A 21680-nucleotide genomic window follows, 5' to 3' on the forward strand; every position below is an offset into this window, starting at 1 on the left:
ATGAGGCAAAAAATAAAATAAAATTAAAGACGAGACAAATTAATATTAACGATGAATTACAGTAGAACTAAAAATTATTTTTCATAATTTTTTTTGTTTTAAATGCAAATCAGGCAATTCTCATGAGTAAAAAAAATTGACTGAATAAGTCAACCTATTACCAAATTGATTAACAAATATATGGAATATTTGAAGGCGTAAGTAATATTAAACCTTGAATAATAATTCACAAGATACTACTTATTAAATATTAAATCGATAATTGGATCTTAATTAATAAATTTTTACTAATCTTTTTAAGAGTTAGACTTTATTAGAGTCTTACTTTTTTCATGAAAAGCTAAGTTGAAAATGTTACTGAAAAAAAAAAAGGTGGAAGTATAAGGAATTGCACTCCGAATTCATCAAAGTTGAATAGATTGATGCCTCTAAAATTTTCACTGCTCTTTTGACATGTGTAAATAGAATAGGGTAAACCACTAAAATATGCATCGTATGGACCCCAGACTTCTAATCAATTTTAAGATTTAACATCTCTCCTGTCATTCAACCATAATTGTAGGTGCTTATCTTATCTGTCATTTGAGATGAGTTGGTTCGACGAGAAAGCCTTGTATTAGTTGGCAAATCTGAAATCTTTATATTAGTTCACATCCTGGACTAAAAAATATTGTTTTAACTTAATTCGATAAACTCAAACAGTTATTAATAATGGGATAGGATATTGTGACACCCAAGTTATGTTACACTCATGTGACACCCAGTCAATCTCACCGTTAGATCGCTTATGTTGATCCAACGGTTATATTTATTTTCATCTTTGTATGGTCATGATTTCCCAAATTTAAAGTAAAAGCATTAAATATGGGAAATCATAACCATACAAAGGCAGAAATAAATATAAAATATTAAATTTGGGAAATCATGACCATACAAAGATGGAAATAAATATAACCGTTGGATTAACATAAGCGATCTAACGGTGAGATTGACTGGGTGTCACATGGGTGTAACATAACTTGGGTGTCACAATATCCTATCCCATTAATAATTTACAAATATTTTTTTAAAGAATGATGTGAATTTGAATCATTCATTGCATAAGAAGATATCCAGGTGTATAAATTTTTCGTCAAGACAAATTTTTTGTTCGTAATTTTTTAAAAATAATGATATCTGATTTAATTCATTTTAAACAGGGAAAAACTATTCTTATGTTACATGATATAAGTTTTTTCTCTTACACATCTTTCGATAACTGTGCCACTTTTTTCTTTTCTTTTCTTTTATTTTTTCAGATGGTGGAGCCTACTAGTTTATCTCTATGACATGAGATTAATAAAATCCTTTTAAATATTTATTATTATTATTATTAAATTGGGTCACTCATCACTTAAAAGACTTATTGTAAAAGTTCTAAGCTTGACCCTTTTGATTAAGCATTTTTTTATAAAGTTCATATTTCATAATGAATTAAATTAGGTCATATCTAAAGAAAGAACATAATCTTCTCATTTGAGTAAATAAAAAGTGTGGGATAACATGTAGGAAAGAAAGCCCATGAATAAAAGTCCAGGGAAACCGAAATTCAAAAACTAGGTCATTTAACGATATAATACCACGTAACTTGAAGATAAATTTTTATAATTGGAGTTAAATTCAATAGTATTTAACAAAAAATAAATTAAAAGCATTACTGGTAATAAGTGTGTATAAAAAAAATTATTAATGTACTCTTTTAAATATCTTTTTATAATTAGTTTACATTTCATACTTACGTAATAATTGAATATAAAATTTTGAAACAAATATATAATTTGATAATAATAAAATTAAATAGTAAAATATGTTAAAAAAGTCCTCAAAATGCATTTGTAAGAAAGATTTTAATGACTGACGATTGATTTATGTGTAATTATACTCTTATATGACAGGATTAAATTTTTGTCTCATGCACACTTAACTTGAAGTGGAGCTCGTAAAGAGAGAGAGAGAAAAAAAAAAACACTCGATGTCCGTAAAGGAAATAAAAAATTTATCCCGTGACATAAGACTAATATTGCCTTTTATTTATTAGTGTAATGCGTAGGTAATAGCGGTATTAATGGGACGAGTCAGGCCGAGCTTTGGTATGAAAAAATTAAGTTTATATTTAAACGTGTCAGTCTAGTATAGCCCTCTACGTGTTATGAATATAATTATCGACCTGCGGACTGACTTATTTACAAAAATTAAAAGTTTGATTTAGTTTGTTAAAAAATAATAATAAAAATTTATCCAAACAGAATATATAATTAACCACACTAATAATTTCACAAAGATACATAAATTCAATGTATATCCAAACAGCATAATATAGAACAAAATCATTCAAAAAATCTGTTTAATCAATAAAATGAGGTAAAATAGATTGAGGAGAAAGAACTATTATGAGTAATATAAAAAATATAAAATAAAAAAAAATTGTATAAACTTTTAAATTGAAACTTGAGATATTTTTATTAAATAAATTTTTATACAAGTTTAAATCTAATTCTAATAAATAATTTTAAATATGTAAAATTAGATCTTCACGGTACATATCAAAGATCCTAATTTGTTTACCAATAAATATTCCAAAACTCAGCCGCTACAATAGACACAGTAATGATTAATGAAAGAATAGACACCGGTCCCACTAAACTAAATCTTAACCATTTTCAGAGGAAAAAAAAAACAAAAACATCATCAAAATTCAGCGATGCAGACAATAGCTTGCTTGATTGGGCCGTTAAAAATGGAATTTGATCCTTCATCAAACCTAAGTTGAAAATCGGTTTGGATATAAAATGGAAGTTGATGTCATATTAAGTTTGGGTTCCCTTTTTGTCATTTGACATGACAAGAGCACTTTTCTACACACACAAATCAAGTGTGGGTCCCACGCTTAAAAAAAAAAGTCAGACCAAAATCAGGATACAACGCCGTATCCTTAGAATACGACGCCGTATCTTTGTTGCAGTGTCATTCCTGCAACATGATTCTTATATTTCCTATTAAGTTTTCAATAGATGTTTTGGTATCTAACTTTGACAGGGTACAGATTCTATGAGATGAAATACCAAAAAAGTGTTCAAATTAGACATGCCAGAGAAAGATCGCTTTAATTACCGTGTCGGCCACTTTCCATATATAGTCAATTTATATAATATTATTAAATTTATTGACTCAGTCGAGATATTAGATCATTAGATTAATGATTTATTATTAATGAGTCACTTGTTCAACCGCGTGACCCGATAAGTATATGCAAATCTATAATTTATATTAAAAAAATATAAACATACTCAAAGACCTATAAAAGAATAATATCAATTTCAAATATTTTAATATGAAAAATAATAAATCACACATTATTATCCAACAAAGAACCAAACAAACACATAATGCTTGTGATACTGGTATTTCATGTTCAGTAGATGATATCTCTAGCTATAAATTAAATCAAAATTCCCTGCATAGTGCATAATCAAGATAATATTAGTATTGAAGATACATAACTTATGTAAGTCAATAAGTAATAAATCACTCAAATATTTAATACAAAAGATAAGAATGAATCAGTCATTAGTCAGCAGTATCCTATTTATAGTTGAAGTTTTTCTTCCCAAGTTGGGTATGAGCTTGACTCATCTTTATTTATTGTATTTATTAGTTAGGATATTGTTGAATTATTCTTATTTATTATATAGGATATTATCGACTCATGGTTGACTCATTTTTATTTATTGAATAAGACATTGCTGACTCATTCTTATTTATTAAATAGGATAGATCCATATGTTCGATGGCCAAACTTTGTGTTTCGATATCTGTTGAAATAGCTACGAGATTTGATCTTATATGTGATCTGACACCATCTAAAGAGTAGTGGATGATCAAAGTTAGGGCTATCAGACTCTAGAGGTAGCCCAACTTTCATCGACCCGAGATGGAGACAATGTCAAGATGATTTTAATAGATGAACATGTGAGTTTGGTTATGCACATCCGTCGTGCAGATTAGTCTTTTGTAATAACAGGGTGGTAAGATTCAGGGGATTGTACTGGGTTCCCTGAGGAAAAGAGATCAACTAGCGGAAGGTGGAATGTATATCATACAGAATTTTGGTTTCGGTCTTAATTCTGAAAAATTTAATCCAATGCAACATAAGTACAAGCTTACTTTTAATCTAAGAAATGATGTGACGCCGAGTGTGATGCCAACCTTCCTATCAATGGTTTTTCATTCTTGGAATTCGAGCATGTTGAAAATTATCCTAATAACAAATGTTTAGTTGGTAACGTTCTCTTCCATTTCTTCAAACACATTATTATTCATCCATAACAACTAATGGAATTTGTGTTTGTAGACGTTATTGGATTTCTTTATGGAATAAGCGATTCTAAGGAACACATGGTATCTGGAAAGAAAACGAAGATGATAGTCATAGAGCTGGATAATCTCAGGTGTTTTTGATATTTATAGGGATGAGATAATATGAACGTTGCTATATTTATACACTTATATGTTGATATGCTTCTATTTTATTTCTGAAGGGGTACGAGACTTGATTGTTGTCTATAGGAGAGCTATGCATAAGAGGTTATTAAATATCATAATGAAAATTCAACCAACCCGACAGTCATCATCATTCAGTTTGCTCAAATGAAAAAAAAATTATGGGTAATATTGCCTGCATTGATTCTAGTTGTTATTCATTTTTGATTTGTTTATATAAAATTACATTACTTTATTGTTTGTATGTAGGTAAAATACTGTCCAATACAAAATTCTCTACAAGGCTCTTTATCAATCCTAATTTTGTTAAGGTCGAAGCTTTCATATCTAGGTTCGGTTTTCTAACTCATATATGTTATTCTTATTTCATCTACCATAAGAATAAGTCAATCAACATTGTTGTATACACAGCTTTCTCGATGCACAGTCAGATAGTGCACAGAAACTGACGTAACTTTCGAACCAATCCACGTATTCACAATCGGTTGGTTTTTGGAAGGAAACTGCAACAAAATTTATTTGTGACATCAAGGATTGTAGGGAGGTAGTAATGTATATTACGTTTCTTACAGCCTTTTCCATGGTGGTACAAAGGCTATAAGAAATGTACGGATTCAGTGTTTGCGAATTATGACAAGTGCTATTGAAGAAATTGTGACATGCATCTGCCCACTTATTATTCGAAGTAAATCTTTGTGTTCATTATCATCCTACCTTACAATCCTAGCTTATTTTCGTCCAAACTTAATTTGGCATCTACTTGCAGGTTTAGTCTGCAAGTCAGGGTGGTTGACGGCACAGACTTTGCTTCGTTTGTTTTGTTTGACAAAGATGCAACCTACCTGTTATGCCTTACAGCTGCAGAATTGCATGAGCAGCATTTTCAGAGGGCAAGTCTTATGTGTCTTGTGGGTTTACCATTTGTTTCATTTGCTTTCTGTAACACAAACCCACTACCTGGTAATATGCATATTTGATTTTAGGGTGGTGACTTGGACAAATACCCTCAAGAGCTTGATGCTCTGATTGACAAGTCATATTTTTTAAAATCAAAGTCGAAAAAGCAATATTGATTCTTATGAAGAAAGTGTTTACCAAGTGAGCATGGTTTGTTTTGAAGAGGACATCATCCAATCATTCGCAAACGATCAAAAAGATAAACTTGTAATTACTGTTGAATTAAAATTAATGAAAAAATAATTTAATATGAAATGTTATTGTTGCTATGATTATGCAGCATGCTTGGAAATTGTGAAGCTGCTAAATGCAGGGGTATGTGCATGATGAACAACATATTGTCCTCGAAAACACTCTTAGTGAAGTAAATGATAAATTGTCTTTTGTACAAAAGACTTTGGTACATGCTTAAACTTATTTATAATCTTTATCTTGCTTTCCTTACTTCTGAATGCAATATTAACTTCAATACATATACATGAATTCAACAAATAAAATGAAGACATTGATTATTTGGCAGTAACTTATACCAGCAAACTTGCAGAGACAGAGAAGGGAGAAACAGTTAGGGATGCAAATTTGGTTACATGTTTTAGACTAACTAATGCCATGAAGATTGAGAAAGATTAATCATAATTATTTTTATATTTTGGATTAGGATTATGAATTTTGGTCATGTAAAAAACTTTTTGTTATCATCAAGCTTTTTTGTTTTAATGTATTCTGTATGTTCTAATTATATGTGATTTGATTAGAAAATTAGTATCCTTCTGATTACTATCGTTACATGTGTCTTCTTATCCCATTTATTCTCGTTATTAAAACACACTGGCCATTTTACTACCTATGATTTTGGGCATATTTGTACAATTTGACAACGTAAATTACTTCGTTATCCATATCGCAGAAAAATAACAGTACCAGATTTTTTTTTCAAAGAGATAGAACCAAACTGTAATAAGTTATAATTGAATTGGAGATCAAAATTAACATAGCAAGCCATCCATGAGATGGGGTAATAGTAAATTGAAAAGCATGACCGTAATGATATAACACAATTGAAAGATTGGTGAATGATAAGTAGAACTTATAGTTATCAAATTGTTTGAAGACTTGATATTAGTTTCAGAAGATTGGCTAATAGGATTCTTCTCTTCATATAATAACTTTTAAAAAAAAATAGAATTCATTAAGGATGGATATAGAAAATCACATTTTGTCCCAACTGCTTGAGTTGTTAATCAGAAATCCAAGGGAGAGAAACATGCCATAAATTTTGATAGAAAATAATTACAAAGCAATTAAACTAAGGCAAGTTTCCCTACAGATAGCCATAACATATTTTATGATATCCAACCAAGAATCGGCTCATTTGTGCCACAGTAACTGCCCTTATACAGTGGAGGAGAAATAAAAAAAAATTATAGAAAATTTTGTTGGAAAATTAATTAATTAAACCAAATTATAGAAAAAATATGGAAATGTCCCTTCATTTTTAGATGTAAACTATTAACTGCCCTTCATACATTCTAATCCTATAATTATGCTGACAACTAATTCTTTACAGTGCAGAATATTAACATACTAGCTATTTATGCTAACAACTAATTTTATTCCTATAATTGCGTATACATTAAATTCATAATATTTCCAAAACAATGTTTGTTCCTTTTATACTCCCCCTCAAGTTGGAGGATGCAGATTCGAAATGCCTAACTTGGATAACACATTATGGGCGACTCATCTTAAATGACAATTATTAAGATTCAAATTTTGTTGCGAAAAATTAATTAAATCAAATTATAGAGAAAACATGGAAGCGTCCCTTCGTTTTCAGACATAAAGTTTGAACGCAGGCAATTTTCGTTGGTTGTTTGCTTTGCCATGACATAAACAAGAGTTAAGGTCATACTTTATCTCATATAGAAATTTATCTTCCAAGACCAATTATTACTCATGACCAATTGTATGTTGCTCTCTCTAGTGTCAAAAGTAAGAAAAGATTACAGCTTCTCATACTTGACGATCATGGCATAGTTGCCAATACTACAACATTGTGTAGTTCAACAATTTTATTATTTATTTAGTTTTATTTTATACTTTTTACTTACCATCGTTCCGTATGAAGGCACGAGTTATACACTAGTTTTTAAAATAGAAAAAGTTCTTAAAAAAATTCAAGAGACAATATGAAACTCTAAATTTATGTTACCTTCTTCTTCTTCTTCTTCTTTTGGAAATAATACGGAAAGCTAAGACAAATACAATAAAAGACCTATAATGGGGACATCCTTGGGAGACTAACTCCCCTCATATCATTTCGTAACAACTCTAAACATGAAGTCGGAGAAGTGTCGAGCACATTCAGCTGCCAATCTTGATGAGGTGCATGGGTTGCAAGCCAATCAGCGACAGAGTTGCCTTCCCTATATGTATGATTAAGTTGTATGTCCCAGTCTCTGTGAAACAAGCTACGAGTTCTCAAAGAGCAAAAAGAAGGATGGCTGTCCTCACACCCTTTCCTTATAAATTCCAATGCCACCTTTGAGTCACCTTCCACATAGACTTCCCTAAAACCTTTCTGCCAAGCCAATTCCATACCTGTCAGGAAGCCCCAAATTTCTGCTGAAGTAGACGTACTGCTGCCTAGGAATTTTGTAAAACCAGTTTCCTACAGCATCCCTAATTACACCACCACAAGCACTCCTCTGCCCACTATCTATGTTGGAACCGTCTACATTAAGTTTAACATAACCTTCAGGGGGACCTCCAATGAATAAAGCGCTCCTCCCTTCATGGCTCATGATGCTGGATCTTGATAAGAGTTTAATTAGATAACTGTATGTTATCACAAGTGTAAGCAATACGTCTAATGAAACCATGCTTTGAGGTGCAAGTTTGGTCAAAGATCACCTTATTTCGTGTTGAGGAATCCAAGTGTGAATGATTGAGTGAAAAAAAGTCTCACATTGGTTAAGAATGGACTAAGTGAGCACCATATAAGTGGAAGGACCCATGCACCTAATGCCTTAAGGTTTTGGGTTTGATTGTGGTGTTTCTAGCCCACTTAATGTTGCTGCTCACTTGGCCCATGGTTGGCGGTCTCTCCTCGCCATGAGCTCCCTGTGCACGACCCAACATTGGTATCAGAGCTAATGGTGGATTGGCATGTGGTGATCCGAGTATGTCTTGATGTGGGAAGTCAAGGTCTTGATGGATAGCCAAGCCTTGATGAGGAACCCCATGAATACTCGAAGAAAGAATGAGGGCCTTGGATTCACACTTGAGGGGGAGATGTTGAGGAATCCAAGTGTGAATGATTGAGTGAAAAAAAGTCCCACATTGGTTAAGAATGGACTAAGTGAGCACCATATAAGTGGAAGGACCCATGCACCTAATGCCTTAAGGTTTTGGGTTTGATTGTGGTGTTCTGAGCCCACTTAATGTTGCTGCTCACTTGGCCCATGGTTGGAGGTCTCTCTTCGCCATGAGCTCCCCCCGTGCACGGCCCAAGATTTCGTTCCCCCCACAAACTCCAAGCTATCACCCCAAAGTACAATGACCAAGATTTGTCTATCTGAATCGAACCTTGCAATCCTAGATTCCTTTGAACCCATTGATGGAGATCCATGGAGAAGAATTCATTTCAATGCTCATGAGGCGCCCAATGCTCCCATAAATCTCTAGAACAAGGGCAATCTCTAATGGCATGTAAGCTATCCTCATGATGATAGTGTGACATCTCAAGCAAGCTGCATTTGATGTCATGTGAAGTTGCATTCTACGAGCATTGGTTAATAGATATCTTCCATAAAGAAGCCAAAATAATTGTCTAATATGTTCACGGCTAGGCCAAGCCCAAATTCCATTCCAAATTCTCTCCTAATGAGATTGCGTTACTCCAATGAGTAAGTTGTACGCTGATTTCACTGAAAAAGCTCCATCTTGACTACCTGTCCAGATTACACGGTGCGAAGTAGAATCCCTCCATGAGGAAGCACATTACGAATCTTGTCCAACACTGGAGGAGGTAATACGTGTTGGAATAAAGGCCAGTCCCAATGACCATAATTGGTTACAAATTGTGACGCAGTCCAATGAAACATTATAGGGGGTATAGATTGGACTGCGAAAGAAGAAAGTTGAGAACACCCTGGAATCCACGAGTCTAGCCAAAAAGATGTTTGATCCCCAACACATTACAATAGCTTTCCATAAACCAGAATCATTAGCTGAAGCTGAGGTGCTTGGAATGAGCCTCTCCTCCACCTTATACTTGCAATGTAGGACCCAAAATGAGTCTCTCCTCCACCTTATACTTGCTATATAGGACCCGAACCCATAATGTGTTACTATCAGTCATGATTCGGTGTCCCAATTTCATGATAAAAGCCTTATTATTCTCTTTAATTCTGCGGATTCCAAGTCCCCCAAATTTCTCGGCAAACACGTCTTCTCCCAAGAAACCAGATGAGTTTTCCTTCGATCAGTAGTTGATCCCCAAATAAAATTCCTTGTTACACTCGATCGCACGTACTACTTGGAATAATGCAAGTTTGCATAGGATATTGGAGAACCGCAATGAGCATTGACCTGGCTAGCGTTGATCTTCTAGCCAAAGAAAGAGTACGCTGGTTCTAGCCATTCAGACGAGCTCGCATTCGATTCAGAATGTAGTCAAATGTATTCTTTGTAACTCGGCTATGACGAAGGGGAATCCCCAGGTATCTACCCAAATCATTAGTATGAGAGTAACCCGGCTCAAATTCTGCACTAAATCAACTAACAAAATTTTGTTCACAACATAAAACGGAAAAAATACTAATTACTATACCCCTTATTTTTCAGCACCGTTGAGAAGTAATGCACAACACAAAAAGTACTATAATAAATTTTACGTTATCCTATCCAGTATTTATGCATATTAAATAAGGGAAATGTTTTTCTTATGTTATTGGAGATATGTTATCTTATGTTAGTGAAATAAAATGATAAGATGGACGCACAAATAATTGAAAAGAGAAAAAAAGAGATGAGACCCACATTTGTTATGTGTGTGTAGAAATTTGGTTTATCTCATGTTGAATGAGATAAATACAACCCATTAAATAATAGCTATCACAAAACTTCTATTTATGTGCATTAATCATCAAATAGCTAATAATATAAAAAACTGTTCAATAGCTTGATCACTTGTATGGTTTTGTTTATATTATCCCTTATCAGCCACAATTCTCTCGGTCTTAATACTAGACTAGATAATTAGATTTTTCTTTTTTGGCTAGAATTTTTACAAAATGAGTATAAATAGTTTCCATCACTTTAACGTATTTAACAGTTATTTTTGAATTTTTTTTACTATTATCTGTGCAACGCATCTATCTCCTTCGGAAGCCCTGTGAAGATAATGAAGGTAGACGTCAGGGCTCATTGAGGTGGCAGATAGTACACTTGTGACGCTTCAGCGATTGAGGTTGATGATCGCTAGTTTCCCTTTGATGAAACTAGGGTTGTGCATGGGTCAGGTCAGGTCAGATTTTTGTCCGACTCGATCCAACTTGGTTTTTATAGGTTAGGTATTTTGACCAGACCCGCTTTAATTTGATCCAAATCAGGTTTGACTTGGTTTGGATTTTGTTGAACTAGTTCAGAACCGGGTCGGATCTGACCTGACTTGATTTTTGAAGTGGGTCTGACTTAATTTCTGAACTGGGTCACATCTGACCTAACCTGTTTTTGACTTGGTTTCCTCACAAAATTTCGTTGAAATTTCTACGTTGCAAAAGACGAAAAATTTCGTCAAAAATTATTTTTTCGTCTGAATACTTTTTGTCGAAAAGGGACAAAATTTTTTCTCTAATGAAAATTTTTACAAAAATAAATTTTCTATCGAAATTTACTTTCCGTCAACAGTTTAGACGAAAATGATTTGTTCCATCAAATGTTTTAAACGAAAAAAGAATTCTGCCAAAAATTTTGACGGAATGTTTTTCGTTCAAAATTTCGATGGGAATGTGTTGTGACGAAAATTTCGACGGAAATTGTTTCAAGAGAAATGTTTCATTCGAAACTTTCGACGAAATTTAGATTCTCTAAAGAATTTTGACAGAATATTTTTTCCGTCAAAATTTTTTATCAAAATATTTTTTGTTAAAAATTTGTATGAAATTTTTTTACAAAAATGTATTTCGTTGAAAATTTTGATGGAAATATTTTTTATTAAAAAACTTGATGAAAATATTTAGATGAAAATTTTCGATGGAAATGTGTTACGCTAAAAATTGCTACGAAATTTTTTTTTTGTCAAAAAGTTTAAGAAAAAATTTTTCGTCAAAAACTTTCGCCGAAATTTGAAATCTGTAAAGAATTTTGAAGAAATTTTTTTCCGTCAATTTTTTTTTATGGAAATGTGTTTCGTCGAAATTTTTGATGGAAATTGTTTTGAAGGAAATTTTTCATTCGAAACTTTCGACGAAATTTAAATTCTCTAAAGAATTTTGACAGAATATTTTTTCCATCAAATTTTTTTATCGAAATATTTTTGTCAAAAAATTTTACGAAATTTTTTTACAGAAATGTGTTTCGTAAAAAATTTTGATGGAAATATTTTTTATCAAAAAACTTGACGAAAATATTTGGTCGAAAATTTTCGATAGAAATATGTTTCGCTAAAAATTTCGACGAAATTTTTTTTGTCAAAAAGTTTAATAAATATTTTTCCGTCAACAACTTTCGCCGAAATTTGGAATCTGTAAAGAATTTTGATGAAATTTTTTTCCCTCAAAAAATTTCGATGGAAATGAGTTTCGTCGAAATTTTTGATAAATATATTTGCTTGTGAAATATTTTAACGAAAAATTTAGATTCCGTAAAAAAATTTGACAAAAAAAATATTCCTGTCAAATTTTTTTACAGAAATTTTTTTAGTCACAAATTTTGATGAAAATATTTTTTGTCAGAAATTTTTGCGAAAATTTTTTATGGAAATTTTTTTCGTAAAAAATTTTGACGTAATTGTTTTACGTTAAAACTTTTCTTTTAATGTAATTGTGATTTTTTATTTTTTTTTTCACATAATGAGTATGAATCAAGTTTTGGGACAATGAGTTAATATTAAAACAAGTCAGGTCTAAAACTGACCCAAATAAAAGTGGGTCATTATTTAAACCAGTTCGAGAAATATGGGTATTTATGAGTCAAGTCAAGATCGGATCAAGAGCTGGACAAGTGAACCAGTTTTTTTGCACACCCCTAGATGAAACTAAGTGGAGTCCGAATATCATGAATAATAACTCGGTCGTTTATAATAGATGATTTTTAATTTTAATATTTGCTAATCTTACGCCCTGGGGATATTAAGTCAATGAACACCAGCATCCAACAGCCCAATGAACAGGAACAAATGGTCCAGAAGTCTTAACCAACGTCAACTAGGGATTACACCAAAGCTTTTGTAAGTTACATTGGATTAGTTTATATTGTTTCATTGCTTATAACCATTAACCAAAATGCTCCAGAGGTAACTTTTGGGTGAAAAACTTAGTACAAAATAAGCTAACTCTTTGCACCTAGGTTACGCGGTTAATTTTTGGTTCACTCACGCATAGACCAAGTGAACAACAACCTTTGAGATCTTTTTTTCTGAATGGGTGGGAGGTGCCAGTAGATTATATATTTTCAAGACATAAGTTGATTCGTAACTTCGCTAAATTTGGTCGCTTATGATCCCGGCCTCTTATTCCTCACCCAGCCCCCTCCCTTCTTCAGCAATACACGAGATATACATAGATCTTGACAAACGGTTATAACTATATTTTTCCACAAAGACATCTCTGCATAGACATTTCGAAATGTTTAAAATAAAATATCTATAACAGGACCGAGTGATCCGTGTATGGGATGGGAAAATGGGAAAGAAAAAATGATGCAATTCCAAGGTTGTAAGACAAGTTGGTGTATGCAAATGAATGGTAAAGCAAAAAAAATAACGTCGTCTATCTTTCTCTCTTTCTTTCTTTTTAGTACATAACGTCGTCTATCTCTGGCTTATAATGAAATTTACAAATAAAGAATAAAGTAAATAAAAATAAAAGAAAGGATAACAGAGCGGGAGAGAAAAAAGGAAAGAGGGAGGGGGGGGGGGGGGGGGGGCGGTGTTATCTGCATCATATACGAGCAACGTAGGAATTTGCCTGTGTAACATATCTAACCCACCGATATGGCTCATGCGTTCCAGATTTCTTTCCTATCTGCAAATATTTTACCTGCACTTGGAAAATGTTAAATGTATTCAGCATTTGGCAAGTTCAATTGAATCTTTCTTTATTTGCTAGACTTTGGTTATGCAATGCTCAATATGTAGATGGCAAAGTTTTTTTCATGTTCTGCTTTAGCAAATGCCTTTTGGCACCCATAAATTTGATTTCTCAAATAATTTAAAGAAATATCGAACATTTGACATTAGCAGAATTCCTAATTTAACTGGTCCAAAACTTGGAATGGTATGTTTCTCCAGCTTGATTTAGAAACAGAAAAAACGAGGTTGCATAAAAGTAGGGGTAGTACAGCTGGCAGTCCATAAAAATGAAATGACATTCACATTGATTATTTAATTATCATCTATTTAAATCCCACCCCCACTTTCCCAGGCAAAAAAATAAAATCCCTCTACCAAACGTTAAATACAATGGCAAGACTGACAAGACTACCAGCATAACCAAGACTACCAAACGTTAAAATCCCACCCCCATATTCAGGGATGACTGACAAGACTACCAGCATAACCAAGTTTGAAACAAGACTGCTCAAACGCGGAAAATACAAACCACATGATAAAATAGAGAACAAGAAATACAATGGCACATCTAATATGAGCTAATGTTAAATACAAACAGTTTTAAGGAGATCTCGGAATGAACATAATCAAATCAATCTTGTAGGGGTAGCAAAAGTTTGATAGGACACCTTTGATAGAGGAAAGATTTTTGGTCAAATCAAAACTAGAAAAGAAAGTCAGCAAGTAGTCATGATCAGTTTACCTGAAGCCGGGATGCATTATACATTGGTATAGTAAATGTCATGCTTACAGGTCCAGATTCTTTAGTTATAATACCTGTTAAGAAATAAATTTGCACAAATATGATATATTAAGCATTCAACCAAAGAAAAAACAAACTATCCATCCTGTGCATGCACTAGCTATAAGGATAAATACCGTGTGATTCCTGAGAAAAGGTTAGCTTCGCACGTAAAGTATGCTCAGATCCCCCAATAATCTGTTTCGTTGCACTTATCAGTGACCTTTTTCTCCAGAAAAATAATAATGACCAGAGGACACCTTATGACAGTAATGACACCCAAAAAAAAAGGCTTGAGAAATGATAACAAATAATACCTTCTTTAAATTCCATTCTAGCCTCTTATTTGCTTCCTTAAAATCACTTGTTTGTCCAACAGCTCCAGGTTCCAGCTCAAAACTAACTCTGGACAATTCCATATAACAACTTGCATCAGCAACTATATACCAGCCATCATTAATAACTTGTATGCATATTTTCATATATAAGGAATGTCATTTTCCTAGGTTCCCGTATTGGAATTTATCCATAGGACAAATGAGCAAGAAGCGTGATATGCTAACCTTTACAGTAAAGTTATAGAAAGTGCTCCACAAACTACCTGATGACATTCTTTTGACATTTATTCATTGCTTTGTTAGATTCTACCATATGCAACGCAAAGCGTTAGATATGAAACTATTCATGAGATTTCACTTAATAGTTTAAACTTTAAGGAGAGTTAGTCCTTGATATGGTATCAGAGTCTCAATGATTAAGTGGTTAAGAGTTCGATCCTTGCTATCTCGATTCTTCAAATAAAAGTTGACCTTTAGCTTAAGGTAAAGCGGGTTGTGCAAAGTGAACTTTAAGCTCAAAGAGATCTTGCGTGAGTGGGTATATTATATATAAAAACTATTTATGGACCTTCACTATTACAGCTTAAACTTAAGAGTTGGTCTTTTGACAGTTGACACAATTGAAGTCTCAAATTCTTTCAATATTGACATAAAGGTCCATTGAAATCTTTTTTCGAATCACACTGTCTACACATGTTCAGACTTTATATAATTAAATGGTGTGAAATACATCACTGTGCCAATGATCACAAACAAGTGATTTAACAAATGATTCGATAATATCTCAAGAGTCTAGTCATACACATTTATTGACAGTTAAAAGTCTCTGTTCAAATTTCTTTCAGCATAAGCATTGGTGAAATACAACCATGTTGCCCTAAGGGGCACCTGTTAAAATTTATTTTTAAATAATTAGACTATATAATTAGTTCCCCCTAAATATTGTTTTCTTAAAATCAATCAACAATCCCTTCCAGAGTTCTAAACCTAGCTCTACTCCTATGCAAAACCTATTAGGTGTACTTTAGTAAGACAAAACCAAGGCCAAGATTTCAAAGACTTCAATTTTTGGATGCATGAACAAGTTCTGTCAAAGATCCAATTAATAGAAAATCCATGTCAAAGATACTTTCGGTCATTTATTGAATGATGTAGCGAAGTATAGAATAACACCTGGTGGTATATTTTGGTAGTGGCATCTGCACTTTGATAGTGTTTGCTGTTACACTTGAGGCAAACTCAGCACTTACTTTAATGATTACTTCTGCCTGCAATATCAATTTCATTAGTGTTAGTGAGTCCAAGGAAAGACAAATGACTATAAGATTTGATATAGAACGGCTTAAATTGACAATACACTAAAATATTTAACAATGGAAAATTGTATCTTCATAATTTTTTTTGTTACAATGAAAGGGATATGGGTATAGGGATCTCTGCATAAGAGAGAGAGAGAGAGAGAGAAAATTTTGATACAACATCTTCATAACTTGACACATTATTCAATTTGATACATTCTAACACATCTTCGTAATCTGACACATTATTCCAATTTGATATATTCTAAAACATCTTAGTACTTTGACACACTATTCCAATTTTGAGACGAATGTTACAATGGTGCAAAAAGAATTTTTAAAAGGGACATATAGAATTATGACAATATTATTCCTCAACTACCATTGTATTGTTCAAGAAAACACAACTGCATCTTAAAGGGTTGTTAACCAAAAGATAAAGCATATGAAGAAAAATAAAATAAATAATGAAAAGTAGGCATCACCTTATGCAACCCTGCTTCTTCAATCAAAGCATTAATACGAAAAGGAGGCCTAAATTCCTGGGTCATACGGTAGTTCATGACCGGAAATTCACCATCTGGTGGTATCTGAAAATTGGCAGCATGAGACAACCATCAAATCGAAGAATCAAAAGGAAGCAAGCCAACAAAGTACTTCTATATTCTGAAAATTATATTATCTTCAATACTATTTCGTACTCACCAGGGATAGAGTTCTATCCATATCAAAACTATCAAGACGAACAGATTCATGGAAATTACAGTCATCTAATATCACAACTCCTGAGCCAGATGAACTCTTATAACCTGCTTCAGAAACATTTCAAAATAAGTTACCAAAATAATTACAAATTTTGGAAGACCACATGAAACAATTGTTTATATTTGAATCAGTGAGAAATCTATGGTAACAGATACAAAAGCAATAATAATGAACAGTTGAAGAAATTAACATAATGCCCCCTAAGTTAAGTCAGAGACAGGTCCACTGCAAAAGCACCAACAAACACGCAAAATTGGTGATCATCATATCAAATGAAATATTAGTTAACCAAAATCCATGAGATAAAAATATGGCTTCCACAGCCCAAAATCTAGAAGAATGAAATCCTAAGCATGAATGTTCAATTGTGAAGGAGGAGAGAACCAGAAATGAAAAACCACCAAAATTGAAAAAAGATACCGTAAACTGGTCCCTGGCCTCTTCCTATGGCAAGGTCTTCATTAAGAGCTACTCGAATTTCAGGATTGCCAGTAAGATAGCTCTTCATTTGTATGGTGCCATCAATCTCGGAAGTCAGTATATATCCCTGATCAAAACACATTAAGAATACTAAGAATGATAAACAGAACATATAACAAGTAAACCATTGAAAATACAACCAATAATAACAAAGCCTTATCACACTAGGTAACACAAATCAACAACAACAAAAGCCTTTTCCTACTAGATTGAGTCAGCTACATACATTAAACAATGCCATTTTGTCAAAAACCAAGTTTTTAGAAAGGCCTTTAGATCTAGGTCTTCTTTAATGCCTTTTTTCTTTGGCCTTCCTCTGTCCCTATTTATTGGGTTATCCTCCATCTAATCAATTCTTCTTACTAGGGCTTCTCTTGGTCTTCTCCTCATGTGGCCAAACCAGAATCTTTAGGCATGATTCTGTCATACATTCCTCAACAGGTGCTACTTTTACTTTCTTTATGACACATTCATTCTTGACATCATCTTATCTTGTATATCCACTCATCCACCACAAACATTTTCATTTTGCAACACTTAGTTTTATTATCTTGTGTGAACTTTACCACCTTACGTTCTGTACCATAAAGTATCGCTGGTCTACTATAATGCATCATAAAAAAATTCATCCAAAATTGACTCATTATGTTTCATTAAAGGAGTTAAGCCTTTCCATTCTGCGTTTAAGAAGTGAAAAGCCAGTAAATGGATTTTTAATTGAAGTTGATGGTTCTTTACTTAGATTAAATAACTTTCAAGTACTCATGAATCAAGACTCGAATCTGATCTCTGATATCCAGGCCCTAAATTCATAATTTTTTTGGTCAGTTAACATCCTGAAAACCATAAACAAATCTTCTTTACTTAATGATACAGGACAAATGAATAAATAATGGAAAATATTATGAAATTTAGAGTCATATAAGATGTATCATGTATGAACTCACACTAGAGCTAAAAGTGATGCTGATTTTCTCAATTATATCTACAAAGATTTCCTCCCTCCTTCTACCCCCGGGCTCTGTGGCAACAACAGATTTTGTGACAGCTATCCCTGGCATTCTCTTTGTCCCTTGCTGCATGCAACCAAAATTAAGAATTAATAATATCAAATGTGCAAGTGATAATTACACAACTAATAATTGCCTGATGTAAAACATATTAAACATCATACCGCAAAAATTGCAGCAGGTCCAAGAGGTGACAGATGTGCAGCATCAATTACAATTGGTTCATTGAAAACATAGGACTTCAACAATTCAGTTGATGTTGTTTGCACATAACCAAAATCCTGGCTCAAATAATGTCATCAAGTCCCTCATATATAAGATTCTTGGAAACATAACTGATTGACTATAAATCTCAGGTTAAAGCAGGAGTAAAACATAAAAAGAATAATTTGCGAATAGAAATTTTCCATTCTTTAAAAAGAAAAAAGAAAAAACCAGATACAGCATCTATCAGAAATTTAGAGTGGTTTGTACTTTCTTTTGTACTCCACCATATCTATAGGACGCTACAATTACTAACTTTCCAAAGAATTACTTCTTATTGATAGCAAGACTCAATAGTGAAGAAAATGAGCCTCAAGTGTGAAGATTAGATACCCAAAAAAGAAGAAGGGGGAAACAGCCAGGATAAAGTGATGATTAAATTCAATGAGGAAGTATTACAGGTGAGAAACATAATACATAAATTAGGTTTTAAAGAAGTAAAGAACCAAATGGAGTATGAGAGGAAAGCTCACAATAACTTCATCAAGTAACTCGTACACAAGCACAAAGTTTTTTCTCAAAGAGTCTTCATTGAGAATCCCAAGGTAATCTTTAATAACACGAGCAATTCTTTGTAAAAGCTCCAAGACAAAGGAAGGTGATGTATTAACCCTTGTAGTTGCAACGAACAATAAGCCAACAACTTTCACATGAAAGTAATTTACACCATCCACATTCTGTCAACAAACAAACAACATAACACAAAAGAAATCATCATATTCTTCGAGAAGAGATGCAAATGACATAACATGAACAGACATTCAAAGCTTCAATAAAAATCATTTTATAAGATCTAAACACACATTTTTTATTTTCAGGATATTTTATATTTGACATATTACTACCAAAATCATAAGCAGATGGAAATAACAAGTACCAATAATGGAGAATTGATCTAAAAATTCTGCGTAAGTTCAGTAAATTGAAGGTGGGACATAGCAATAATTAGCATCAATGGTCATTCATTTACCAAGTAACAACAGACATGATCTCTCTTCTCCCTCCTTTTTACATTGGCATTCTTAAAATTTCAACCTTTTCAATTGTATCATGCAAAGCAAAGTTGTGGGACTGTGGATATTCTAAGGTGGTTGATGTCCCAATGAAAATAACAACATTATTTGATAGAGAGAAAACTAATCCAGGGAAAACAAGAATATGCAATTATTAGTTGTGTTACATACTCATTTCAAGGCTAAAGCACATTAAAATATACTCTGCCTGATTCAGAAAGATAATACCTACAAAGACAGGTGGTGCCTCTGCCGACTCCCCATCTTCCCAAAACTTTACTTTGCGAAAAAATATCTCTGCACTTCCCTTCTGCACCTCACCACGGTCTGCAATCAAGACAAATGAGTAGCAATAGGCACTGAGAGTTTGACAGTTAAAGTTCCAAGCATTAGGATAGGTTAAAAATATTAGTTAATATAAGGACTCCCGTACAATTACGGATTTCTAGTGATAATGTTGTTCACTCTACTCCATTCAATCTTCTCAAAAACACTTCCGATTTAGAAGAAGCCATATGTTAGCATTCCATTCAGCAGCATAACTTAATATTTTAAGGTTCAATTAGCTTGACCTACGAAATCTGAAATTACAAGCAGCTAAACAAAATTGGTAAAACACCGTGAGGAAACTGAAAAAAGAGACGAGGTAAAACCAGAAGCACCAACAAGATTTTGAACTTTGGTTAAAGAAACTCCATTGGCAGCAATAGTGCAATGCTCCCAAATTTTCAGAAACTTACAGTAAATTTAATGAGCATATAAAAAAACATTTTCAGAGTGTGTTATAGGCCAGCATCCAATACAGATCTCACCAATTATCAGTCCAAATCGTAGTCTTCTCTTGAAATCCATATCCACAAACAGGTTCCAAATTTTAAGTTTTAACTAATATAGATGTATTCCAATGTGCTTAAGCTCGTGCAACAAAATTTAAAGGTGTATATATCTCATCAACATATCAGTACTCATACAATAAAAAGAAATTAGCAACACGAAATTCACGTTTCTTAATTTTCCCAGGGAATTAATTAGTAATTAGCACGCGATTAAGATGTGATTCAAGTAAGATCTGGAACCGTAAACTTGAATTACTGAACATTGAGTTAGCGATATTCTCGCTGAACAGAAAGCTAAACTAAAACACTCTAGCTGAAGATTAATCCATCGAAAAATTAGATCAAACATATAGCATCAGATCCAAACGCAGAGGAAACAAAAGTCGCAATAGAAAAGTATGGTTAAGAGAGAGAGAGAGAGAGAGAGAGAGAGAGCTCACAGTCTCGGAAAACGATGTTATCGCCACGCTGTGATAGGACGAAGAACTGCGAGATCATGGTTCCGCTCGATGCACGCACCTCCTGCAGCTGCTTCCTTTGTTATGGCTACTTTCTAAGAACTGAACAATCTTCGTTGCAATTAACGACTGAATATATATATTTGTAATATTTGAATTCGTTCAATACTATTGGACTTTTTTTTGTGCATCATAATTATTTTTTTGGTACAAATAATTGTAATTATATTATAATTTTATGCGTATATCTATAATTATTTTGTTCTATTAATCATATTGTTCATCGGTAAAAAATATTTTTGAAAAAAATTGTTGTCAAAGAATTTTCTCCCTAAACTTAGTTAAGTTTTCTAAGTTGTACAGAAATGGAAATTTATATTTTTTGGTGAGGATATTTGGGAATGTCAATGATGGGACAGCACGGTTGAATGGAATTATTGTTTTCTTGAAAATTATAACAATAAGAAGACACAAATTATTTCTAAAATTTGTATAATTCTATCAATTTAAGCCTTTTTCATTGAGAATTTTATTTTGATGTAAATTTCTTTATGTTATCATTTTATCGAATTACTTATTTACAAATTATTAAAAAAATATTATACAATTACTATAATAAAATTTTAACTTTTAAATAATGTGTCT

At 32.8% G+C, this 21680-nt stretch overlaps 1 protein-coding gene across 1 annotated transcript; it reads right to left on the reverse strand.

The window, feature by feature from the left end:
- Nucleotides 1–13646: 13646 nt before the first annotated feature.
- LOC133295284 (AP-4 complex subunit mu-like) lies at nt 13647–21150 on the reverse strand. Its single transcript, XM_061494092.1, has 13 exons — nt 21018–21150; nt 19974–20068; nt 19202–19405; nt 18629–18745; nt 18402–18530; nt 17395–17521; nt 16915–17018; nt 16695–16799; nt 16085–16179; nt 14891–14978; nt 14711–14771; nt 14535–14608; nt 13647–13760 (listed from the first exon to the last, which is right to left on the reverse strand). The coding sequence occupies exons 1-13, from the start codon at nt 21073–21075 to the stop codon at nt 13662–13664; spliced, it is 1356 nt and encodes a 451-aa protein (XP_061350076.1). The 5' UTR covers nt 21076–21150; the 3' UTR covers nt 13647–13661.
- Nucleotides 21151–21680: the final 530 nt, after the last annotated feature.

This window comes from Gastrolobium bilobum, unplaced genomic scaffold (genome assembly GCF_033153095.1).
Source record: "Gastrolobium bilobum isolate Gb01-03AN ecotype WA unplaced genomic scaffold, APGP_CSIRO_Gbil_v1 utg53647, whole genome shotgun sequence".
NCBI classification, from domain to species: Eukaryota; Viridiplantae; Streptophyta; class Magnoliopsida; order Fabales; family Fabaceae; genus Gastrolobium; species Gastrolobium bilobum.

Coding starts and splice junctions, on each gene's coding strand:
- LOC133295284 (XM_061494092.1), bottom strand. CDS start 21,075: ATGATCTCGCAGTTCTTCGTCCTATCACAGCGTGGCGATAACATCGTT. Junction 18,746..19,201: donor AGTTACTTGATGAAGTTATT/GTGAGCTTTCCT, acceptor TATTTGAGCCAG/GATTTTGGTTATGTGCAAAC. Junction 14,979..16,084: donor CTACCAAAATATACCACCAG/GTGTTATTCTAT, acceptor GGAATTGTCCAG/AGTTAGTTTTGAGCTGGAAC.